The 27546-nt window shown below is 37.7% G+C and overlaps 1 protein-coding gene across 1 annotated transcript; it reads right to left on the bottom strand.

Annotated features, from left to right (window-relative positions):
* Positions 1-4364: 4364 nt before the first annotated feature.
* LOC306882875 (serine/threonine-protein phosphatase 2A 56 kDa regulatory subunit epsilon isoform) lies at positions 4365-27419 on the bottom strand. The gene is made up of 14 exons (XM_079437859.1): positions 27051-27419; positions 23633-23793; positions 13965-14161; positions 12831-12932; positions 12256-12348; positions 12012-12142; positions 11870-11929; positions 10245-10353; positions 10094-10147; positions 9958-10008; positions 9694-9813; positions 9335-9462; positions 6705-6806; positions 4365-6571 (listed from the first exon to the last, which is right to left on the bottom strand). Exons 2-14 carry the CDS (start codon positions 23787-23789, stop codon positions 6472-6474), a joined length of 1404 nt encoding a protein of 467 aa, XP_079293985.1. The 5' UTR covers positions 23790-23793; positions 27051-27419; the 3' UTR covers positions 4365-6471.
* Between the last annotated feature and the right edge of the window lie 127 nt (positions 27420-27546).

Genomic DNA, 27546 nt, shown 5'->3' on the forward strand with positions numbered 1-27546 from the left:
GAAAAAAGACAGAGGCAGAAAGAGAGAGACAGTGTGAATATGTGTGGGCTAGCGTTGTATTTTATTTTAGAAACAGGAGTGGGTGGATCTAACGGTGTACATCACCATATTTCATTCAGAAACAAACATTTTAAAAATAGCATGACCCTCAGGAGAAACATGAGACAACCTGAGAAAAAGAGCTTGGTCGGTTTTAGCATTAAAAAATGATCTATAAACTATTTTACATGTAAAAGTTACATAGTACCTGACAGATATGAGTCAGATGTCATATCTTAAAGGTATAGTAACCCAAAAATAAATATAGTGTCATCGAACTCATGCCACTCCAAACTTTAAAGCATTTTACACACAAAATGATATTTTGAAGAATGTTGGCAACAGTTTCAGATCCCGCTGATTGCATTGCATTTTTGCTGTGACAGTGTCAGTAAATGATCCCTTTGAGATTTTTAAAACAGCAAAACAAGCCTTTTAACCAACCAAAAAACTAGCCAATGAGAAATGTGCTCTGCTTTAGAGGGTGTATATTTGAGAAAGGACATGGGATGGGGGTGGTCTCCAGTCGTTAATAAGGCAAAACAGTCCAAAACAGTTCTGATGTGAAATGACAAGGGGATGGACTTTTTCAGTGGAGGAAGCATTATTATTGATTATGGACCTGATTTTGGTTAGCAGTGATGGTTTAGAAGTAAAATGATGAATTTGTTTTTACACTCAGCTTTTTGCTTCACATGATGTTAATTGATGAACTCGAATCGTGTGGATTCATTTTTGTGATGTTTTTAGCAGTTGTTTGGACTCTTATTCTGACGGCACCCATACACTGCACAGGATCCATTGGTGAGCAAGTGATGTATTGCTAAACTTCACCAAATCTGTTCTCATAAAGAAACATCTACATCTTGGATGGGCTGAGGGGGAGTAAATTTAAATTTTTGGGTGATCCATTCATTTAATGAAGAAAGCAAAAAAACCATTACTCACCTGTTGAGGGGACACAACTGTGATTTTACCATAAATTTTGACATATTCCAACGCTGGTCCTGAAACAAAAGTATTAGTGGATTATTATTTGTTTGACAAGTTACTCTAGGATAAGCAAGAGGTGCTGAACCAAGAATATGTCTGGGAATATCACAGTCACTGAAGGGACGCTGCTCTCTCGGTGCAAACCCTGTTGACCTTCAGGACATTAAAATAAGGCAAACACTCAAAAAAGCAATAACTGTATGTTATGGTTCCGGATATGAGATCATTCTTGATGGTGTCCATCTCCATGACACACTAACTGTGGCACATCTTACACAATCACTGGGATAAAACCTAACAAAACAGACAGTAAAATGGGTGAATTTATAAGAAAAGGCAATTTCACACTCAAGAAGCAAGAGACACAAGGACTGTGTGACATTTGTGACCTGAATATACTCTCAGTTATATCACTGGCCTACATTTTAGACCAGATTTAAAGTGCATGGATATAAAGATCCCAAAATGCATGGATTTGATTACACATTAAATGTAAAAAACATCAGTATAAACAAATCATGCAAGTCTTATTTAATTTGGAAGATCTAAGCATCAATATTCCAATAGCAATACACTCTTTAAGCAATTTACCATGCTTCCTTAATCACTTATGCAAATAATTTTCTGATTAAGTTTCTGAAAGACTTTACCAACCTCACGCTACTCTTTATATATTTTTGTCCCTCTAGAATTGTCTCTTAAATTCACAGGGCTCCGGACATCTCCCAGGGTTAGTAAATATTTTAAAAAGACCTTAATCAAGTCCCAGATAACTTTTGCTATAAGGATCTAAAACACTCCATGGCTCAAGGTTACATAACTAGTGAATTTGAGTAAACCAGAAAAATGCTCGCAATCTGCACTTTTCTGGCTATGGGGGAAAAATTAACTAGTTCAAACAATGACAAATAAATCATGACAATCATTTTACTCATCCATCATACTGCCTGTGGTCAAATGTAGTGAGAAATTACTGAATGTAGTAAACAAGTATTTTTAAATTCTGAAAAGCACTCACTCATCCAGTCTAAGCTGGCTTGATAGTCTTAGCTGGTTTACACTGGTCTCCCAGACGGAGTTGTTGTTCACAGTTTAGCTTGTTAATATGCTGTTAACATACCCAAAACCTTTTAAACCAGAAAATAGGCTCAGGCTGGGAGATCAACTAAGGTCGGAGAGGTTTAGACTTTTTTTTTTCTTCAGCAGATGTAATCAATTGAAAGGAGTTATGAGTAAAAGTAGGAGTTACTTTGGAAGTTCACCTTCTCCCAATTATTAAGACTTGACAAAGATTTTGCTGCATTTTAAACTGGTTTACTTAAACATTTTAAAGAGTCCATTAGTGTGTCAATGCCGATGTTTTTGTTTTAATTTTGATGATTAGAGCTTACAGCCCATGAAAGTCAAAAATCAGTATCTTAAAATATTAGAATATTTCCTAAGATCAATCAAAAAAAGGGTTTGCAAAACAGAAAAGTTCAAGTTCTTTAAAGTATGTTCATTTATGCACTCGATACTTGTTTGGGGCTCCTTTAGCACAAACTCCAGCATCAGTGAGGAATGGCATGGAAGCGATCAGCCTGTGGCACTGATGAGGCACTATTGAGCCTTCAGCTCGTCTGTATTGTTGGATCAACTGTTTCTCATCTTTCTCTTGAAAATATCCCATAGATCCCATATGGGGTTCAGGTCAAGCATGTTGGCTGGCCAATCAAGCACAGTAATATCATGGTCAGCAAAGCACTTGGAAGTGGTTTTGGCACTGTGGGCAGGTGCTAATGTCCTGCTGGAGAAGGAAATCAGCATCTCCATAAAGCTTGTCAGCAGATGAAAGCATAAAGTGCTCCAAAATCTCCTGGTAGACGGCTGCATTGACTTTGGACTTGATAAAACACAATGGACCAACACCAGCAGACGTCACGGCACCCCAAATCATCACTGACTTCAGAAACTTCACACTGGACTTCAAGCAGCTTGGATTCTGTGCCTCTCCAGTCTTTCTCCAGACCTTGATTTCCAAATGAAAAGCAAAATTTACTCCACTGAGCAACAGTCCAGTTCTTTTTCTCCTTAGTCCAGGTAAGATGCTTCTGTCGTTGTTTCAGTTTCAGAAGTGGCTTGGTAGCCCTTTTCCTGAAGACGTCTGAGCGTGGTGACTCTTGAGGCACTGACTCCAGCTTCAGTCCACTCCTTGTGAAGCTCTCCCAAGTGTTTGAATCAGCTTTGCTTAACAGTATTCTCAAGCTTGCGGTCATCCCTGTTGCTTGTGCACCTTTTCCTATTCCAATTTCTTCCTTCCAGTCAACTTTGCATTAAATATGCTTTGATACAGCACTCTGTGAACAGCCACACCTTTCACTAATGACCCTCTGTGACTTACCCTCTTTGTGGAGGGTGTCAATGATTGTCTTCTGGATCATTGCCAAGTCAGCAGTGTTCCCCATTATTGTGGTTTCAAAGAACAAGAGATACCCAAAATTTATACTGTAGGGATGGTCATTTATTGAAAGTCAAATGTAAATATTCTAATATTTTGAGATACTGATTTTTGACTTTCATCAGCTGTAAGCTCTAATCATCAAAATTAAAACAAAAAACGTTTTAAGTGTTTGACTTTGCATGCAATGAATCTAAAATATATGAACGTTTCACTTTTTGAAATAAACTTTTTCACCATATTCTAATTTTCTGAGATGCATCTGTAAGTCACTAATTTGACTTTTAGAGAGAGAAAAAATCCATAGAAAGAAATCACAGGTTTGGGACAATATGAGGGTGAAATAACATTAATTTCTGGATGAACTCTTTCTTTAAGAACATTTCTTCTTTCAAAATTGTACTGCTATTATGGTTTCCAAGGGTGATGTTAATTAAAGCAAGCAATCACCCAAGTATGCCCTTATTTCCTATCCCTTCCTCCGCCTGCAAGTACCTGACAGGTTTAATGCTCAAACTGAAAGAATAAAGCCGGTATATGTCTTAAGTACATATATATCTACCAATTTCAGAGCAGCTCTGAATCCTTTAACCCCTCAGGAAAAATCCTGCTAGATCCTGCAAACTCCCACTTAAGCATGCAAACCATTAGGAAAAAACAAGATCAACCTGCATCAAAAGATTATATGCGTAAAGGTTGAGAAGAGATTAACATTGACACCCAATGTTTTCCACAAAAGCAAAAGTATTGTTAGCTGGTTTTAAATTTTGTTAATGTTGAGCTCTGCTGCACTCTTGTGGAAGAATTTGGTACTTGTGAGTAGATGAATTTACACACAAACTACACATTGTCCTATAAACAATTGGTCAATGACACTTAAAGTAAAAGGTCAGCTGACAATGAATACACTCTTATTTATTCACCCTCTAGTCATTCCAAATCTAAGCTATGCAGTGTTTTTACCCTGCAGAAAAACCTTTTGAAGAACGGTTACAAAGATTTTGCAATAAAATGGTATTCATAATGGCCAGGTGTTTAAAAATAAATGAGTAATGACAAATGTTTCTGTTCTCAAAGGAGTTAACCAAATAATTGACTTGTGGTTGAGTGTGTAAAAAAACTATTCAGACTGATTCAAATAGGAGTTCACTAATAATTCATGAGTCTTTTGATTAAATCATTAGACCAGATCATGGGAGTCATTCATGACAGTTTGTGACGAGAAGTAGGACTCATTGTCACAGTTGAGTTGAGTTGACTTGTTGGTTAAGTAAGTAACGAATCATTCTTACCGATTAAAATCATTTACACATGAGTTAATCAATGAATCTTGAATCTTTTTGAACAATTAATTACAAGAACTGGTTTATAAAACCCATTTGTTATGTTTAGTAAGACTCGTTGCTATTCTGATTCAGTTCAGTTTGGGAACCAATTGTTCAGACTGGTTTTGTGAAGCCGATTCACTGAAACTTAAAAGAATAGATCAGTTAACAGAACCAAAGGTCGTGAAAATTATTCAGTTTTAGTACTTTAAAAAACAAATCTGAACCATTTCATGATTTTCAGCTGCAATAATGCCCAAGTTTTCACATGGCTTTGGTGCCCAATACAGATACCGCTCCTTTCCACTTTCATCCGCTCACACGCCACAGATAAGGCAAATGTGCATTTCATCTTATCACAAAACAGGTTTAATTTAATATCTCTTTATTTTTTAAAATAATTAAACATTTGTATTTATCCGACCCTTTTTAACTTTTGTAATCGTTTGATTTCTGGGGCTTTCTAAAGCACAGGTTCAATTCTGACAAAGCTCACCACAGCATCAGTCCTCCACAACCCCCCTCTCACTCCCCCCAAATCAGCAACTAAGTAAAAAAAGGAAGAGAGAACAAATTCCACTTGGTCAAATGAAAAGAAAAAAAAAATTCCAGACAAATAAAATAAAAGAAACCCAAAACATATTAGAAGTGAAACCCAAGAAAGAAAGAAAAAAATCCCAAGAGGTTGTGTTCAATCTTTCTTCATCATATACTGGATTCTCCTAAAGAAAAATACGCTAAAGGTTCTACTAGATACAGAGTATCAAAGTACTGCATTCAGATACAGTATACAGGTACTTAACACTGTAAGAAACTCCCTCACACACTCGAATGCAGAATGTGTGTGTGCACGTGCAGTTCGATTTCTCATGACAAGCATCTCCGGAATTCTGGACACCCGCTCCGATGTGTGTGTGCGCGTCCCATTTACTGGTACCAGTACCGGACTGGTGCTAAAGAGTCCAAATGAGTGTACCGGGCGGCACATTTGGACAGAAAAAGAACGAAAAGTGGGAAAACACAAGCTGGTGTGTATTTATGACTTCCTCTTCTTTGCTGGTTACTGCATAGTGTCCTTTTGCGTCTCCTCAAGACGTCTACAATCCAGACCCACGTTGTTTATCCAGATGTTAACGGATAATCAAAAGGTCAAGGGTAGACTACTCAGCTTTCAGATATTCAGGACACACAGGTGGCGAATGTTGATCCAATTCAGAAACAAAAAGAAAGAGCGGGGTAGAGTAAGGTACATAAAGAAGGGGGCAAGTGAGGAAAGAGAGAGAATTGGGCTGGTGTTCAGTAAGGATGGCCGAGGTATGTCAGATCGGTGGGATGAGATTCTCTGTTGGTTTGTTTGATTTTCTTAACAGCAGTCATTCATTTCAGTCCTACTGCCTGTTCAAAGTCCTTCCCCCTCCAGTGCGGGTTTCTCTTGTTTTTGTTTTTTCATTTTTTAATTTCCTTTTCTAGTCACGTTCTTTTTCGGCATAATATTTTTAAGGGGGGAAAAAAAGAAGATAAAATAAAGTTATTTACAGTGCTTTTGAAATAATGAGACTGACGAGGTGAATCTACGGTAAAGTAAGTCGCACAAATACAGAAAGGAAAAAAATGTGGCCAACGTTCCGAGCGCGTGTTGGAGGCGTTGGGAAAAAGTGGTCCGGGAGAGGCGCGTCGTTAAGTGGGTATAATTCCGTCGCTCTGGAGGCTTCTCTTTAACTCCAGATCCTCCAACCTCTTCCACAGCTCCTCTCTCTCCTTCTCTTTTTTCTTCTCTCTGAGGAATGACAGATGGAACAAAAAAACAAATAAAGGTGAATCGATATATTTAACACCGCTTGCATAAGCAGCACGAAAGTGAGCACAACTACGTGTCACAAACTTCATGAATAATAAAAAAAACAGCTCACCTCTGACGATCTGACTTGTAAGTGGATGTGAGTTCATCAAACAAAGTGCTGTTCATTTCCATGAAGGCCTTCAGAACATTATAGACTAAAGCTACTATGGCCCTGAAAACAGAAAAAGAGAACGAATTAAAATTAAGCAAGATTGGACAGGAAATGATTAATCCAGTTAACGCTGGACAGTGTCCTCAATGCTGTGTTGTGTATATCACATACAAATATACTAAATCTTTACATGGAGGCTGTCAAAGTACACTACTGTTCAAAAGTTTGAGGTCAGTAATGTTTTTTTAATGCTAATGCTCACCAAGGCTGCATTTATGTGATCACAAATACAGTAAAAATCAATATCGTAAAATATTATAATTTAAATGGGTCTTATGCTATTTTACATTTTCAACTTCTTTTAAATGTGTAATGTTGGTGTCTGTGCATGAAAAAGATCTGCAAAGTAACAAAGCACATGAACTCCCTCAATCGCCCGACTGCTGTCCTGAGTTTTTTTCTGGAAATGTGCATATCACAGTATCCCTCATTTAAATAATTCCTGCCAAAGACAAATGCAAAAAATAAAAAGGAGGCCTGGTTGATTTGTATGATGTTGCCATGACCAAGAGAAACTGTCCAATATACTGTCTAATATACAGTCGTGGCCTAATGGATAGAGAGTTGGACTTGTAACCCGAAGGTCATGGGTTCGAGTCTCAGGTCTGGTAAGGATTGTAGGTGGGGAAGAGAATAACCAACACTCTCTCCACCCTCAATACCACGACTGAGATGAGACCCTTGAACAAGGCACCCAACTGCTCCCCGGGTGCCACAGCAATGGCTGCCCACTGCTCCGGGTGTATGTTCACTACTGTGTGTACACTTGGATGGGTTAAATGTAGGGCTGGGTATCGTTCAAAAATTTTCGATATCGATACCGATACCGATACCTTGAGTTCGATACCGGTTCCTGAACGATACTTTTTTCGATATCAGTTTTAATAAGATTACATTATCTCAAAAAAAAATTTTTTTAGCTTGTTGATATTTATACAGACTCAAAGCCTCATCTCCTGAGCCACTGCACAAAGGAACAAAATCTATCCAACACAATAAATAAATAAATAATTTTAATAAAGTTCAAATTGTTTTCAGTTTGCACATCTGTTAGGCTACGTTTACATTAGTAAGTGTTCATTTTAAAACACAAAGCTCAGACAGAATCATCATTTCTAGGTTGTTAAAGACTTCAAGAAATTTGAAATCTTCATCCACTTTCATAAGTGGGTGTTTCATTTTCTTTCACCATATGTTTTATTGTTATTAAATTCTGGTGTAGTATGTCTAATTATTTGAATGCATAAAAACAACTTAAAATAGCCTTATGAAAGGTTTTATTTTTCCTCAGAAATTCTGTGTTCTGTATCTGGTTTTCAAATGAAGACATAAAACATTAATTTAATTTATCTTTTTTTTTATCTAAAAAAAAAAAAGTTTTAATAATTTGAATAGTAGCCTAGTAGTAGCAGTATGTACTGTCTGCTGAACAATATTAATATATTTCTGCCGCAGTGTCTTCCAGCTTAAACCGAACTTTTATTTTGACGGGTTGCCTGGAATACCTTTACCGTTCTGTGTGTATATGATATGAGTTCGTTTTACTCGAATCAAACGGTAAAATGCTCATGAAGTGTCTTTCAGAGCAGGTCTGGAGATATTGTTCATGTCCTCATTTAGTGAGGCGTCAGACGCTGAAATGACCGCGAGCGTCACGCGTGCTTCAGTCTGTGTATAATAAACAAACCGCGCGATTTAAAGAGCGGATTGCTCCGTGCGCTTTAGAAACGCTCTCGCGGAGGTCCAACACTGATCAATCTGCGCGTCGCCGTGTCTAGTCAAACACACCTAGTGCTGCTCACTGACGGTGATGAGATTAACCCCTTAGGTATCGAAATTTGGTACCGAACGACAAGACGTTTTTCGATACTCGGTGGTATCGAGGCAATTCGGTCGGTGCCAAAAAAGTATCGAACTCGATACCCAGCCCTATTTAAATGCAGAGCACAAATTCCGAGTATGGGTCACCATACTTGGCCACACACCACTTCCCTTTCCCTTTCTTTCCTAGCGGTTTACTTTCACAGACATAACCAACTGTTTGTGAACTTTGTGTGTTTTTGACATAACCTTGTGTTGTGTGTATTTGACAGTTGACATTAAAGAGCCAACTCTCTGTGTACTTATTTCATGTGTGTATGCTCAGAAATGTATTACTTTCTAAAAGAAAAAAAAACAAAACTGGCCCCAAACATTTTAACAATGTATAGAGTTTAAATTGGACTGAACAGTCACTTTTACACATAAAACCTGTTAAACTATCTAATCCATTAAAATAATAAAAAAGTATATTCATAATATGCTGATATTCACAAAATCCGTGTAAAAGTGTGTATTTAATCATTTTTAATTTATACATAAAATTTTATACAATATTTGTGTGTCTTTGCTGATAGTGTCCTGAGATAGATAGGAAATTGAAGAAAAAGCAATGAATGTGATAGGGACAAGAGAAGCTATTAAACTATTGAAAGGCTCAGAGACCGCAGTGGTGTCAAATACATCAGACGAGTGTAGGTTTAACTTACGGGTTCCAGTGTTCTTTGGAGATCCGGTACAGACTTGAGAACATTATAGGAAGAATCACATTAGAGTTCTCCTCAATCAGACTCATGATGTACTCATTATTCCAGTAATACAGAGCTCTCTCAGCCACCTGGAACACATACACACAATTTGAACACTTTCTATGCTCATAATATGATGCATAATTTATTTGTACTGTCAATTGCTGTATGCATTTAAAAGCTGTTTCCTTAAAAATGCATAACTGTGGTGAGAATCGGCCTGTCCTCAAACAGGGGACTAAAAATATATATATTCTGGCTCCATAACTACAACTGGACTGGTTTAAGTAAGTCTTGGACTAGAGTGGATTTGTGCAGACCTGAAAATGAGGGCTGGAGACACATTTGGAGATCTGTTTGAAGAGAGGCTCCTGAATCTTCACAAACTGCGTAGGCTCAATCACATCCAGAATCTCCTCCAACTCTCCTAGGAACATGACCTACACACACATCAATGCAGACAATCAGAGAAGCAGATATAGAACATCAGTGAATGCATCCTAAAGCGTTATCAACACTGCCCTGAAATCATGACTGATCAACCTCATGAATTAGCTCTATTCAGGGGACCGCATCTATCTCACCTCTTTCTGACTGCAGGTTTTAGGCCAGAATTTCAGCAGACCTCTGATAACCTGTTAGAGGGAGAAAAAAAACAGGAGTCTGATGAAATAAATGAACAAAAAAAGAAAGTGATGATTAGTGAAAAACTGCACTTACTGGTTCTGTTAAAGCAGGGTCTTTCTCTAGGAACTGTACAATACAATATGCCAGCTGCAAAAACATCAGCAATGTCACTGACAGGATTAACACTGTAGGAAGTGAACACACACAGGACTCATCTGAATGTTTTAACACAAATGGGCAGTACCTGTGCATGGAAAAGTGAGAGGCTCCTGACGGTATGAAGAGGAATCAAAACTTTCACCAGAAACTGTTTGTGCTCGGCCTTCAGTGGCAGAGCGAAGCCATTGATGATGCTGAAAGGAGACAAACACAACTTTCACTAACAGCATTCTGGGATTGCTAAACTTTGAATTTATTGCAACAGTCAGAACAATGCAAAACTCATCAGGGGTTTCCTGCTAATTTAATCATATTTCATGGAAATTGTTGTACAACCTCCAGTTCTGAGGTTTTATAAGCAAGCACGACTGAAGCTGCAGCGGATGATCTTCAGTGAATAAAAAATTTAAATGCACTCTGCCGCTCACAAAACGTTTTCATCTGGCCAAGATCTGTAATACTGTATGAACATGGATACTATTTTTAAGGCGCTTTACAGCTCCTGGAGACTATATGCTTTTTCTGTATGGAAACTAATGCTTGTCACACAATAATAAGAAGGTGAATAAAAACTATTTTCAGATGAAACTTCTCTTTAAGAATGTTTAGATGATCAAGAATAACTCATATCTTATGTAAAAGAAAATCCCAACTGTTAATTGCAATTATGTAATTATGTTAAGTGACTGAAATAATGTAAATAGCAAACTAAGGGTGTGTGAATGGCATGACTTTTTTTCCTCAAGCGCAAACCCTGCCCTGAAGCCATTTCTAAAGATTTCATTGGTCATGTCAATGACAGTGCCAATTGTCAACAGAACTCAAGCAAAAAAATTATAAATTCAAAAACACTAAACCATAACTGGTGGAACATTCTGATAGATATAGTTGCTGTTTTTCCCGTTCAGCTCATCCATGTTTTTTGGGGGTTTTTTTTACCTCGTAACCAATAAAATCAGCTGCGAGATGGAATTTGACTTGTTTGGGAAAAATATATAGATATTTCACACACATAAATGGTCATCTGTATAAGCTTAGCAGTTAAAGGTGGGGTATGTAATTTTTCAAAAACGCTTTAAAAAACTGAGTTGGGGCCGAGTACCAAAACAAACTTGTAGCGAATCAGCAGTAAGGGGCGCGTCTATTCATGATGTGGAGGAGAGAGCATTCAGTGAACAGCCGAGCCGAGTGACAAATATAAAGATGGCGAATAAAAAACAAAAGAAGAAAACGTCTGCGGTACGATAAGGCAAGAAGTAGGACCCGTGTAGATATCGGATCAGCTTTCCAGCGCTGGAGAGAACTCAAGGAGCGGAAGGCCTGCGATCGGACGCCGAGGTTGCTTTGTTTCTTCCCGATAGGTTAGTGTCTATACCAGATTGAAAATCATTTGAAATTTGTGTCAGCACGTCATAAATAGAATGCGCCAGAGATTTGTCGCGCCACACAGCATCACTGATTATAATGACTTCTATAGCATTTTGGCGCGCCGCTCGCGTCCGGTGTAGGCATAGTGTAACACTGGTTTTGCTTTGTTTCACTGAACTAATCATTGGGAAGGCGTAGGGGCGGAGCTATCAAAATAGGGGCGAGATCTTTTTGGGGTAGGGGCGTGTTTGTTTTGGTGATTTCAAATATCAACATTGGTTTCCAGAAATCGCTTACCCCTTTAAGAAAATTACATTGTGACTTTAAACAAGTACAACTCACCTTCCCAAAATCTCCAACAATTCTGCGACTCCATTGAAGTGCTCAGTTTCATAAACAAAACTAAGAACAAGAGAGACCGAGATGAATGCTTGCGTTTTGTTCGTGCATTTGCAAATATTATCTAAACTGTCATATCCCTCACCGTAGAAAAATATTATTAATCTGTTTTCGTATAAAAGCTCTTAGTCCCAGGAATTTTCCGTAGATTCTGTGTAAGACTGTCTTCAGGTAATCTCTCTCCCGCGGGTCCTCGCTGTCAAACAACTCCAGCAGCTGACAGGACAACAGAAAGACACAGCACACAAAAAAGAAGGGGAAAAAAGATGATGAGCAAACACTAGTGAAAAACGAAGGGATCAAGGAGATTTTTAACAGAACATCCTCACCTGTAAGACAAATTTCTGGTCTATGTACTTTTTGGCAATGCTGGGTTGAAACTCCTGGCTCTCCAAAAAACGAATGAAGAACTCGTACACCAGCTGAGAAGAGAAAAGAATGAGAGAGTTTGTGTTATTTGGAGGAGTCCCTTTGAACTCAGCATGCATGCAAAGAAAGGTAAAAGGTCAAAGGTCATGGTTCAGTTGAGGTCACAGGACACACTGCTACTGCCAACAGAGGGTCGATGCCATTATAACAGGTTGAAGAAAAAAAAGACAAGGATCACATGTCTGGGAACGTGGCTTTCATTATTGGACTCTTTTTAGATGAAAGCAGGGATTAATAACGAAACAAAATAAGTTTTACCAGGAAGATTCTCCTTGAGATATGCATCTCATTTCTAAAGGAGTCCTGGAAGCATACAGTGAGTACACACACAGAGAGGGTCAGAGTGTGTGTACAAACCCTCAAAAATACACACACAGACAAACATGCTGAAACATAAAACAGACAGGTGCTCTACACAAGGAGAGAGGGACCACAACAATATTCTCAAGAACCTCAACTGCATACACACACTCACCTGTAAATGTGGCCACGAGGCCTCTAGAGTGGGTTCATCCTCCTCTGGGTCAAACTCATTACTGTCACTGGGCGGAAGAGTTCGGAATATATTATAGGACACCTGAAAAAAAAAAGAAAAAAAAAAGGGAGATTAATATAACCATAAAAATTGCTGAATCAAATATTACAGACCACTGTCTGAAGATAAGCTTTCTTGAAATTTCAAGCTCTAATCAGATTGAGTTAATGCAACTTCTGGGAATCAGGGTGCACAGGTTTGTAATGTATCACTCAACCTGGTGTGTGCATTTGAAAGCTGTTTTAGGTGAACATTATTTTCAAATTATTTATTTTTGCATAAAATGCATGTTCATTTAATTTGAGAACTTTTGTGTATTGGCATGTCTCTTTAGCAATTATTAAATTGCATTGGGTATATCAGCATTATATTGGCCATCTTGATCGTTAAATACTGTTAAATACTACCATAGTCAACCATCATTTAAAAAGCTATGCAGTGTTTCAAAGCACTTACTGCCTTTAAAATAATCCTAATTTACTGCTTTTGAACGGATGAAAAATTCTGACAAAAGAATGAGTCTTTAAAACCATTTTCAGACACTAGAAAAACATTTAAAAGAGCTATAAATTAATTCTTCTGCATGCCAGTCTATTACTGTGCTATCACTAATTTCAGATTTACATTAAAAGACATTCATTTTATTTAGGAGGAATGCATTAAATTGATCAAAAGTGACATTAAAGACATTTATATAATGTTACAGAAGATTTCTGTTTTAAATAAAATCTTTTGAACTTTGTTAATGGAAAATCCTTAAATTTCACAAAGAAAGAAAGAAATGCTTCTTGAGCAGCAAATCAACATATTAGAATGATTTCTGAAAGATCATGTGACAATGAAGACTGGAGTACAGGCTGCGGAAAATTCAGCTTTGCCATCAGAAATAAATTGCAATTTTAAAATACATTCAAACGTTTTTTTTTTTTTATTGTAATAATATTCCACAAAATTACTGTTGCTAGTCAAAAGTCTGACTCTGATAGGCTACACTAATTATTGAAAAACAAATTCACATTACACCATTTAGAATCCTGCCCACATTTAGTTGACTCTATATGTGTTTTCACTCACCATTTTGACGACCTCTGGGTAGGCCTGTTCTGTGAGGTATCCTCGGCTGACTGTGACATAATCGACGAGCTCGTTGAGGGTTGAGCGCTTGTATTCTTTCATCTTCAGGTCTGACAGAGTGTCCATGAAATCAAACACAGCACAACACTGCTGAAGTTTCTTCAGGAACAACTCCGGCTGCTCCTGAGCAGAGACGTCTGTGCACAAACAAACACACAGATATGAGAAAAAGCTAAAAAATGCCCTGCTGAAACTTCACTTTGCGATGGGTGTGTTCACAAAAGCACTTAGTAGAAGGCTCAGGGTGTACTTCCATATACACAAATACAAAAGCCATCTGACTCAGATACAGCCTGAGAGAAAAACTAATAATGGGATTAATTTTACTAGAGTGTAAAGTCAGTAAACATGCCAAACAAAACAAAAGATCCCATATCTCACTTAATTAACAGAGGACAGATTTGAGGATGTAAAGATCACTCTAGTTCAGTCATCAGATGTCACAATGAGCAGTTTTCCATTATCAGAGAACTGCAAAGGACTCTGATATGTAAACTAATCAGTGGGCAGCACAGGAAAGGACTCTTCCCAGAGTTCAAATTCAAAACTAATTTGCTGACATAACTGCACACATGGCGGCAGAACGATGATTTAGAAGCAAATCTATGCTGTGGACCCACTACTTTGGTTCACCTAACAGACAGCCTTTGAACTAGGGCTGCACGATGTTAGAAAAAAATTCACATTGCGATATTTTGTATTTTTGTGATATATATTGCAATATGAAATAAATAAATAAATAAATAAATAAATAAAAAACACCAGATGACTTGAAAAGCTCTATTTGGAAAAAAAATTATCAATGATTGGGGTGATTTTGTAGGAGAGTAAATCAGCAAAGAAAAATAAATTAAACCTAAGCCATAAGCAACTGTGTTTACAAGGATACTTGCAGAGACATACATTTAGACAGTTTTGTGCGTATGTGTTACTTCGGGCACAAACAGACGCAGAAGTGAACGTAATTCAGTGTTCACGTGCATCTGCGTGGCTCTCACAGAGTCCACACCAACGCGAGTGGCACGGCGCGACGTGACAAAATACAATATAACCCATTATAATCAGTGATGCAGTCTACACTGGATGTGACGCGACACGACAAATCCTCGAGAGTAAATCCCTCATTCTTTTTATGACGTACTGACATACTGTTACTGACACAAAGTTCAAAGGTGCACATCGCGATATCAATGCGGAAACGATATATCGTGCAGCCCTACTTTGAACAATCACCATCATTATAGCGATGACAATAAAAACACCCAGTGAAATTGTTTGATGAGCAATTCCCTTCCCTGAGTTGATGCATCTCCTATTGAACAGGTAGTTAGCATCTGACAAAGGACTTAAAAAAAAAAAAAAAGGTCAACAACTCTCCACAGTTCAGTTTTAAATTCACAACCATAATTTTGTCAAATTATACACTTTAAAAAAAAAAAAAAAAAAAAAGTTCAGTCACTTTGGAACTAGGGACGGGCCCAAAAAAAATTGTCATGATTTTTCAAAACGATCAGTTAAAAGGCAGATTTTTACTCTCACGTGAAAGTTGTAGAAACTAGACATTGTAGTTTTAAACTACTCAGAATATGACAAACACTTGTCATGATACAAATTTGCCCAAATGTGCATTAGGCCTATGCAAAAGGTACTTTATCCCACAATATAATTTGCTCTACTTGACGTTCCATTTTCAATGATAAACAGCAGAAAAAGAGATGATGTTTTATACAAACAGGGATTAAGATGCAAAAGAGTCTTTTTACATTTGTAATTCTAAGATAACTGACCATCAATCGCTGAATTAAACATGCAATGCAGGTCACCTGTTTAAGAATCACAACACATCCAAGGAATCCACCTTTCATACGAAACTATGACTATCCAGTTGCATTTAAACCTGAACATCCAAAAGGTCAGAACACAAGAAACAACAGGGCAGTCAAGACAGAGTAAAGCTACAGAAAATAACATGCAGGTGAACATCTAGACAAAAGACGTCCGTACCATTGCTTAAGTTAGACAAACTCACAGTGACAGTCATTTTGGCTCAGGTGATTCAATCACGTGCAGTTATTTTCCATTTGTGTCGAGACTGATTTCTTGTTTCTGTCAGTTTAACAGTCCACAAGGTTTGAGGTTTAAGAAACGCTTAAATAAGAGGTCTGAAGTGTAATAAACTAAACAGAAGATCTTCTGAGACATTAAAGAGGAACAGACCTCCAAGGTGCAGTGGCAAGTTCATATAAGGTGATGGCTTGTGCCTCATACTGCTTCACAAACCTGGGTGGGGAAAACCCCACTTCAATGGAATGGTGGTCTTGGATTACTTCAAAGAGACTGTTTGTGTGTGGTTTTAAATGCACAGAGAGAGAGAGAGTACTGGTTACAAAGTTGTGTGTCCAGTTACTTACACAGACATAGTGTATGTGCAAGAGTATGTGCGTGAGTTGTTCCGACAGGTGGAACTAGCAGGTGACTTTCACAGAGCCAGAGACTGAGAAGGAAATGTACTGTATGTATTTAACGCAAACACACACACACACACACACAGACACACACAAACAAAGACAGTTCCCTGAATCTGAAGGGAAGGTCTTTTTTCTAGGGCATGAAACCTCTTGTCTGCAGAGTTACAAAAAAGTTAACTTGGTTGTAGAGATGCACAGATAGTAAAATTCTGTCCATTAGAATAAGCTAAAATTTTCCTCACATTATGGATGAGAACTGATGAATGGCAGATTTATATATATTTTATTATCAAAATAAATAAAACAGAAACTCATAAAATTTTACAAGTGAATTTAGGCATTACAACAATATAATATACAGTACAGGACAAAAGGTATATTAATTTTTAGGTCTGCTACATATCGAAAGTATTAGGCTACTACTTGTAAAAATTAACTTTGATAAGTTTTTTCCAGCAAAGGAAATAAGGTAAAACAATGCATGAACAGAGAAGATCAGCACACAATTAAATATGCAATATCAGCCAATAAATCCAAAATTGACCAATACTATGAAAAAATAAATAAAAACGGATGACGGATAAAGCACCAATAAATCTTGACTGCGATTTTCCCAATTAGTTTTAACAATTGTAAGAACCGTACCACCGGAGTGATTCGTTGGCGAAACGTGCAGCATTTTGGGCTGTATATTAATTTTTTGAGAGCAGTTACTTTTTTTGCAGTGACGCTGCAGCTGGCATGAAACTTCTAAATAACAGTTCAGGAAACATTTGTAAACAAAAATGTTTGTATAAAAACGCAAAAAAAAAAAAAAGCTTTTCTTTGCAATTAATGCACTTATGTAAACATAAAGCATGTATCATAACCAGCAACATCGGAAACCGCCTAGCCGAATTCTACAAAAGAACATTCTAAATGGTCACAAACATGTTACGCAACAATTAACTAATTCTGAACTCGCATCTGCAAAAGTGGCAAGTCATGTTTGTGAGACAACTAACAGGCATGACAGAGCTCGTATCATCGTTTAAGATCAGTATCTGATTGAACTAACAGAACCTTTTGCTCCACTTGGCCTGCTGATCTCACACGTCCACATACGGTCAGAACCAGCCCCCAAAACACCAAACAACACGGAAGACAACACTAAATAGACAGACATCTACAAAATGACAAAAATACACCATGACCACCCGCTCTTCCCTTTCACTCACTCAGACAGGTCTCTCTCTCTTTCTCTGAATTTCTTCCTGCGTTGTTAGCTCCAGGGAACCAGTAAGTTGAAAGTTAAAGTATTTGAAAAAGTAAATCAAACATGACTGTTTGTAAGCCTCGTGTGTGTGTGTGTGTGTTGTGTGTATGGTGTACGGTGCACAGAGCTGCACCTCCACAGAGAAACCCATGAGATCAGGTGTCGGATGGCCGAGCTGAGCCCACGGAAACACGGACGGCTCTGTGTCTAATGTGCTATTTTCTGCCTTCCTCATTTAAGCTCAAGCCAGCAAGGTCAGAGGCACAGCGCGGATCCCGGAGAGGAGGGGCAAGAGTTTACGATGGGCTGGAAATTTATCTATAGTGGCCAGAACACATGGCTTAATAAGAGCCTGGTAATACCAGGAACACATCACACAGACCAAGCATCTATATTTACAAACATCTTCCTATCTCTTTCAAGATTTGATTTCTAATTTTTACTGTACTAGCCATCCAGAGAAGTAGGCAACTTGTTGGCAGGTCAGTTTTCCTTCTGTAAAATGACATGTTGTGCTGCATCAGCAGTCTGACATCCAGCTGGACAGTGTGACCCACGCAGATGAGATACAAAAAGCTCACATCTCTCTATTGATGCTGCTTGTGTTGCCAAGTCCCACTCCCCTATAGTTTCTCTCCGCCTCTAGACAACAGTTTTTTATTTAAAGGTTCTCAGACAGTTTGAACACTACGGTTCAAAAGTTTGGGGTCAGAAAGTAATTAACACTTATTCAGGATCAGGATGCATGAAATTGATTAAAAGTGACAATAAAAGACATTCATGTCATCACTAAATATTCAAATAAGTGCTGCTCTTTTGAATAATATTAAAATAAATATATTAAACCGAACAATTGTTCATAACAGTGATAAGAAATGTTTCATGACCTCCAAATCAGCATATGAGAATGATTTCTAAAGGCTCATGTGACACTGCTGAAAATTCAGCTTTGCCATCAGAAGAATAAATTACATTTTAGAATATATTAAACCACAAAAGAGTTATTTAAAATTTTAATGATATTTCACAATATTAACAGCATTTCTATTATTGCTGCCTTGGAGAGCAAAACAAATAAAAATTCTTACAAACGTTTGAACGGATGTGGCTTATTTTGGCTCGTGCAATTGAAGTCATGAACTGACTAGTCATGAATTATTTTCTATAAAGGTTTAATGTAAACAGCTAAGAGGAAGCGAGTGGTCTAAGCCTCTGCATTCAGGTGGCACACCACTAAACACACCATTAAAGTCTCTTTAGGAAAGCAAAGTGATTCTACAGTGCCATCTATTGGCAACTGGGTTTCATAGCATTTGATACTTCTGTCCATTAAACACATTATAAACGTTTTGCTGTAGGCTGACTTGCTCTCCATCCCTTTCTCCTTCCTTCATGATCATTTCTCACTGTTTACATTTCCTCATGTCATTCCAAACCTGGATAACTTTCTTCTATGGAACATGGCAGAAGCTCTTTTCGGAAATGTCTCTTTTGGTCATCATAGCCTTCAAAGTCATTTGGTTTTAATGTGAAAAATAACTATGAAAAAAGTAAGCAGTTGTCATTCAACACATTCTTCCTCATGCTTTCAAGACTATAAATTTAGCAAATTCGACAAGACCTTATCTAGGTTAGCTAGCTAGATAGCATTATCTTGGTGACAAATCAGCAGCCACAATGATGTAGAATACATCAAAGCAAAACCAAACATTTAAAGGGTTACTCCACCGCAAAATGAAAATTTTGTCATGAATCACTTACCCCTCCGCCCCATGTAATTCCAAAGCTGTAAAAGCTTTGTTCGTCGAACACAATTTAAAGGGGTCATCGGATGCCCATTTTCCAGAAGTTGTTAGGGTCTTAATGAAAAGTCTATAACATACTTTGGTTAAACTCTCAATGGTAGTGTAAAAACACCTTTTTTACCCGGTCAAAATCAGCTCTGTTTTTAGCAAGCCATTCTAGTCCATTTTGCTTTAAATGCTAATGAGCTCTGCTGACCCCACCCCTCTCTTCCGTGGGGTGACGAGCTGTACTGTTTACTTTAGCCCCGAAACTGGCTAACTAGCACATTATTAGGAAAGGCGATTTACAAAGATTCATAAAAACCCCTTATACTCACTTCTGTAGCTGAAGCTGGATCACAAATGATTTGCGCAAACAGACGCATTTAGGCAGATCGGGATCAACGCATTCCCTTCAAAACGAAAGTAACGTTAATCCTCTGCGTCTTCAGCGGCTCAGATGTCACGAGTTAATGACGACTGCTATGTTCATTATTACATCCAACAACTAAACACTTCAAATCGCTTAATCGGAGACATCTTGTCTTCCCCTGCACCGGAGTCGGCACAATGGCGGACGGATGACAGCACACTCAGGGCGGGTCTAAGGTAAGACGGCCTTGTCAATCAACTATCGTGGGAGGGGTCTGCGCCGAACTAAGTCATTCCAACCGGAATCTCAGAACAGCCTGATTTGAGAAAGGGGATTTTAAAACAGGGATTTAATACAAAAAGACAAAAAAAACACTGGGTGGATTTTTATCATTACAGGATGGATGTATTGTGTACACACACTTCCAACACACATTTATGTTCAAACAACTTGTAAAGTGAATTTTGCATCCGATGACCCCTTTAAGATATTTTGGATGAGAACTGGGAGGCTTGTGACTGCCCCATTGACTATCAAACAATTAACGTTGTCAAAGCCCAGAAAAGTATGAAAGACATCACCAAAATAGTCCATATGTCCAAAATAACGGCTTTATTCAACAATTTGTCTCCTCTGCTTCAGCATAGCGCATTTTGGAGAGTATCCGCTGGACGCAAACAGCATATGCAATTCTGTGTCAGCCGAACCACATGGATATACGCTTTCTACGTTTGTTTATTTTTTTATTTGAACGAAAACAGCGTACCCTTGTGGCGCTGTTGACACAGGACAGCACATGCAGTTTGCGTCCAGGGGATACTCTCCAAAATGGCGCTACGCTGATGCAGAGACGGCGAATTGTTGAATAAAGTCGTTATTTTTGTTTTCTTTGCGTATAAAAAGTATTTTCGTAACTTCATAACGTTGCGGTTGAACCACTGATGACAGATGGACTATTTTGGCGATGTCTGTCCTACTTTTCTGGGCTTTGACAGCGTTAACTGTTTGCCAGTCAATGGGACAGTCACAAGCCTCCAGGTTTTCATCCAAAATATCTTAAATTGTGTTCTGAAGACGAACTAAGCTTTTACGGGTTTGGAACGACATTAGGGTAAGTGATTTTCATTTTGGGGTGGAGTAACCCTTTAAGTTTGCAAAGCATAAAACAGATGCACAATTAACAGTGGCAATGCAGCACTGGCCCAAAAGGACAACTTTTCCAGCAGGCCATCTTTATTGTTAAGTCACATTGTAACACTTGAGACTACAGAAAAGTTTCAGAGAATGATTTTATAAGTTATTTTATCAACTTGACAATCTGAAGATGAACAGCTGGTAGACCGGAGTTGGTTTCTTTATCGGAAGAGATTTAGAAAAATACAGCATCACTTTCTCACCAATGGATCCTCTGCAATAAATGGGTGCTGTCCTAATGATAGTTCAAATATCTGATTAAAATTACTCTATAGACAATCAACTGTCTTGAAGCAAAAAGCTGTATGTTTGTAAGAAACAAATCCCTCAAAATCCTCTAAATCATTAACTTCAAAATAGGGCTGTTGATTTAACATTTTAGTGTGGCACAAATATTAATAGAAAAATGCATTAAAATTATTACCATATTTAACACACCCTGTTCCTGTACATCATCTTACATTGCATGCAGTCCTTACCAAATATGATACAGCACAATAACTCCTTTTAGTGTTTAGTTGCGTGATGTAGCCTATTAGAATTTAGTTATATGCAACGAAAATTCAAGATATGAGGAGAATCCATTGGTGAGCAAGTGATGTAAGACTAAATCTCCAAATTTGTTCTGAAAACAACATCATGGATAGCTTGATGGTTTTTGGGTGAAACATTTCTTTAAACATTATATTATACATTATTTTAAAAATACACAACAGTTGCCAATGCACAGAAACACAACTGTAAAAATTCATATTTTGGCTATCATGCTTGTGACTAGTGCTAGGCTATGAACTACATCTTCACTAAAACATGACTGAAATTAGCCTATCGTATCACAAACACACCATCTCTGTGACCTTTGAGGGAGTAACCCCTACAGGGAATGAGATGCTTTGATCCCTCCTTCCCTGAGCGTTCTGCAGGGGGTAAATGTCATCAATATAGAATACAAACACTTTCAGTCACTCCTGCTCCATTTCTTAGTCCATCAATGAATAGATCTGACCTATCTTTAATAGTGCATCATAAGCAGAACAGTCATTTTCTAGGTAAGGCAGTGAATGTCTGACATGAAACAGGAGAATCTGACAACAGTCTGTTCTTTAATGAGTGAACGATTGTATTTTGCATTCATTTATGATGATAGGTAAACAGACAAAGCCTCTGTGGGAGGGCGGTTTCCTCAGCAATGGCCAATCAAATGCACTCTACAAATACTAAATCAACCTGTTTGGCCGCTCAACACACTGATATGGATTCAAAGGTTATTTGGTCAAACAAGTCAGTCTCTTTAAAAAAAAAAAAAAAAAAAAAAAACATGTTTGCAGCAATGGATTTTTTTTTTTTCAGTTCTAATAGGGATGCACAGTTATAATTTATAATCATTAAGTATTTATTTTGATACTGTAATTTACGTTTTTTAATTTGATAATGAAATGAAACTACCGTTTTATATGTCGCATGGAAAACTGATTCAAAATAGCGTTTGATTACTTAAATCACAGTAGCCATTATTTCCAATAGTTGTGCAGCCCTAGACAATTGTTATAAGGTGTGTGTTTGTTTGTTTTTTACTTTAAAGGAGAAAGAAGAAAAAGCAAGTCAGACCAATGGACAAATGCAAGGCACACACCCACGTTTTCACTCCATCACACATGCTCCACAAAAACAAGCTCTTCAGACACACAGCCAACTGACATAAAACTGTAAGCCCTCGGTGAAAAGGACAGATTTCTGCACTGATCTCTCCTTATTTCATTTTAGGTCTGCCAGCACCAACACCACAATTCTCAGGCAAGCTTCAGGGTGACAAAACATTGGATACGTCTCTGCATCTGTTTGTTTTCCTGTGAAGGTCTCGGTGTCTCCTACAGCAACTGAGGGTGATTCAATAAATACTGGAAAAACATATTTATAATTTAATTGAATCCACAGTATTTGCATAATGTTTACTAGCAGATGGCAGAAAATAAGCAAAACTGGTTGTGTTTTAAACTGCATACTACATTTACGATCTGTGCGATTTGCAGCATGTGTACAGTGCATATTTGCCAAAATGTGCAGCATATACACTACCTAAACTTATTTTAATTTGCAATAATACTTCATAGTATGAACATTTTTGTACTTCTGATCATACAAATGCAGTATTGGTGAGCATAAGAGATTTCTTATAAAATCCCACAGACCACAAACCTTTGAACAGTAGTGTAAGTAGAGGACACAGCCACACAGAGAAATAGTATCCACAATGCGATGTGGGATATGTGCCTTCCATTTACAAACACACAAACAAAACACGAAGAGTGTGTGTACATGCACAATAAATATGATAACTATTAAAAAACAACTTAATCTAATAAAGCAAAACAACACCAGCGTGCTGACGAGTACGGTTCACACATGACCTCAGAAAAATGCTACATTTACAGCAAAACTGTATTCTTATTCTACTGTAAAGACTTTCAGAGCTCAAGTGATTTCAGAGCAGAAGTGGTTATGATGAGAGCATTTAGTAATCATGAGTGAGTCACCTTTGAGTAGGGGAAGAGGTGTGAGTTCGATTGGTTTGCCCTGAGAGCGGAACTGTGAGGAACTCTGAGAACGTTTCTGCTTGGCTTTCCGGACAGACTTCCGGGAAAATCCGTCTACTTTATCCACTGATGGAGGCGTGGTGGCTGCGGAGGACATAGCCCTGGAAAGAAAAAAAAGAGCGAGGTAAGACAACACATCAGTCAACACTGAAACAAATGCATCAGCATGTGCATTTTGGAAATATTTTTTTTGGGGAAAAAAAATTAATCTAATATTGCACCAAAATTACATGTGCATTACTGCATTTCTGTGGTATGTGTCAAAATATATCCCATCAATAGTCCTTGGGTACATGAGAACAACCGAGGGTTATAATGTCCAATATAAGATCTTAACCTCAGCTTTCAAAATGAATCCCCTAACAGGATATGATCAAAAACATTTAAAAATACTTCCTTGAAGTGACCACTGTTGGCTCTCTTTGCTAACATTGCTAAGGAATGGCCCATTGTTAATGGATTCATTATCTCTGTTTTGTTTGGAACAAAACCCTACATAAAGTGTCTCCAAGTTTTGACTTTTCTTTTGATCTTCATTTAAAATTACACAGAAATGCTGAGACAATACTTACCAGTCTTAAACTTTACAGATTTAGTTAGTGGGTTGTGTATATGTATAAGATCCCAGATTTTGAGTAATAAATGAAAGATTCTGAAGGAAGCAGGCGGGAGTGTTCTATGATGGATTAATTAATTCCAGATATTTAAGGATGTAGTGGAAAAACAAGACAAAAGAGTATGTCAAGTTGCTCTCCAGAAGCACCGTAAACAGCCATTAGTTGCACTGAGGTCTTTAGATCAGTGATGTGTGTGTGTATTTTCATTATGTCTGTGTTTTGCAGGTCCAGTGTAAGCAGCACTAAATCCAGACCTGTTTTAATGCCTTCGGACAAAGAAGTTTGCAATTCAAAAGCAACTGTAATTATAAAACCAACCACAAATGGCTATAGGAAGGAAATGTGGTAGTAAAATGAAAATCTAGGCAGGAGATGTAAATAAAGGCAGGAATGCACACTGCGATGAAAGATACAACAGAATGGAAACAAATTCATTCGCAAAAAAAAAAAAAAAAAAATATATAAGTAAACAAAACAAAAAAACAACTCTATTGTGATGAAAGAAGGTGTGTAGAACACAGCAGGATCCTGTTGACCGAAAAAGTCTGAATCAGGTTTTTTCACAGTTCTACTGGTGTCATCTTAAATTGCATGCATGATATTAAAGCAGATAAACACACACAATTACTGCTATGCATTAGAAACCAGATGCCTTTGGGAAATGACACACAGAAGTAAAGAAAAACTAAAGAAAAAGCAAGTTTTAAGGAAAGCAGCTGAAAGTTCATTTTCAACTTTGTTTTTAAATTGACGATTCGAGTGATAGCACTTTGATATTGCAGTCCAAGTGGTTTAAATTAGCAGACATCAAACGAGTGAGATGCTGCCAACGTCTATTGATGACATCCCATAATGCTGCACTGTGCAGCCCATCACAAACAATATCATCCCACTTCTGAGCCACTTCTCCTGTTCTCAGAAACAACAGGCCTGGTAGTATCACTACCTGTAAAAGGAATAAACCTTCTCTCTCATGTTCAAGAACAATGAATGCAAGCAACAATCACACATAAGGTCAGCAGAAATCAATAAACACAAGCAGTCATTGTGGTTAAGACTCTGAGAATGTCCCGAAGCTAGGATAAGTCACATTTTACCCCAAAATCAACAAAGAAACAATACACAAAAAAAAAAAAAAAAAAAAAAAACCAACGATTTTTGTAAGATTATATTTTATAAAATGTTAAAGCACATTCACACCATAACTCTCATTATCATAACGCAAAAACGACAGAAATTATTTAAAAAAACCTATATATAAAATATAAATAAAAATTACGTGTTGGTGGTATTTACTGCATTTAAATGAATCAGTGACTTAAATCAACCTTGAAAATCAACATAAATGCACCAAATACTACCAACATATGTAAGATTTATATTACAATGTTTTTACTGTAATAAAAATATCATTACAAGAAAACAATGCATACATATTTTAATTACTGTAAATAATGTAATAATTATGAAATAAATATTTCAATTTGGGGTGAAATAGGACCAGGACATAAAAATTTGTAAGAATGATAACGTGAGAACAGGAAAAAGATCCATGTTCCTTCTTCTCCTGTTATAAAGTTCACCCTGGTTTGACATTCACATCGAGATTTCTGTATGAGACCAAGACACACAGACTACAAACTTGCAAAAAATGAAGGAAGGAAATCCTTTACTCAACCCATATTAACCTTAACAAAAAAAAATCATATCTTTGTCTACACAGATAGATAGATAGATAGATAGATAGATAGATAGATAGATAGATAGATATCAAGCAATCTCTACTGCAGTGCAACTGAGCTAGTTTATGAAATAGTGAGAGATAATCCCAAATGTCCATGCTGTTCGGCAATCCAGCTCTGTATAAAGATCTGCAGGTATAAAAACATCCTAGGGCTTAACCACTGGATTGACTGACAAAGAGGTGAACCCAACAACCACAATCTAGAAAACACTCATGCCCCGCCGTTAATCCAAAACAAACTGTCACTGATGCCCTGGCCCTAATCTCTATAACTAGGTATTTAGAGATAACCCTTCACATTGGTTTTGACTGAAGGTCAGCCAAAACAACCAGTCTGACTGTAAACCACTCCTGGGATGCATGTATTGTTGTTGGTGATGAGATATTGCAACTGCCAAACTGCCAGGCAGCTGAAATGAACCAGACCATGGAAACAGGGCACAGAGGCAAGAAGTTGGCAAAGAATAGAGGAGTAATGATCAGAACAACTTGTATTTGGTGGGTTAGTCCATAATGAATAGACACAGTTTGGAGATTCACAAGAGCAGTTTGCCACTGTGGTTCCTTCAAAAAGGACAGAAAAAAAGTGGAAACCTCTGAAATTCTACAGTTCATGAGAGTGCAGCTGATGCAGGTTCGTGATCTTCTGATGGTCCTAAACACACTTACACACACACAAGCAGCTGACAAAGACCTACTGCATTCCAGAACACCAATAAAACAAAAACAGATGAAGAACAAGCATTCTTCGCGGATTTTCACTCATACACCCATTCAAATGTTGCTTTATAGTCAAACGTGTGAGGGAAATATTAAAAGTATGACTACATTTTTTTTCCCTTTAGGTACACAACCCTTAACAAACTCTGTATAAAAATTGTTCTTGGACCTTAACTTCATTTATTTGACATGTTTACTTTGGTATACGAGACACCAAAAACGACCCGGATCTAAACTTGAGCAGGATAGGCAAAAACCATTCAAATATTCAATTTACCTTGATGTTTTCGATGTGAGGAGCTGATTTGGGTGTTTTTAACCGTCTTTCCTCCTTCAAGGCCTCTTGAAGCAGCAGAAAAAGAAAAAGAAAGACACAAAATCTGTTTTTGGCCTTAAAAACTGCCAAACCCACAGCAATAATCCCATCAAACACTCAAATTTCCGACGATAGAAAAGGATCCAGCTGAAATACGAACATCCCCGGGTATCTCTTTATATCCACACACGGCGCTAATATGTTATTTTAATCCAGAAAATATGTTTTATTAGGAAATATCGGTCCCTTTTTCGCCCTATTGTCAATATTACTGGGCTGAGTCCATGGCACACATAACACGGACGCGCTCTAGGCTGCTGGGCCGGGTTCGGGCCTACAACGTCACGCCATTGGTCAGTTTGAAGATTCCTCGGAACATGATTGGGCGATGGAGGTGTCAATCACCACGCATGGGAGGGAAACACTCTAGCTTCTCTAACGATGAATAGAGATGTTG

Source organism: Barbus barbus (assembly GCF_936440315.1).
Source record: "Barbus barbus genome assembly, chromosome: 16".
NCBI lineage: Eukaryota > Metazoa > Chordata > Actinopteri > Cypriniformes > Cyprinidae > Barbus > Barbus barbus.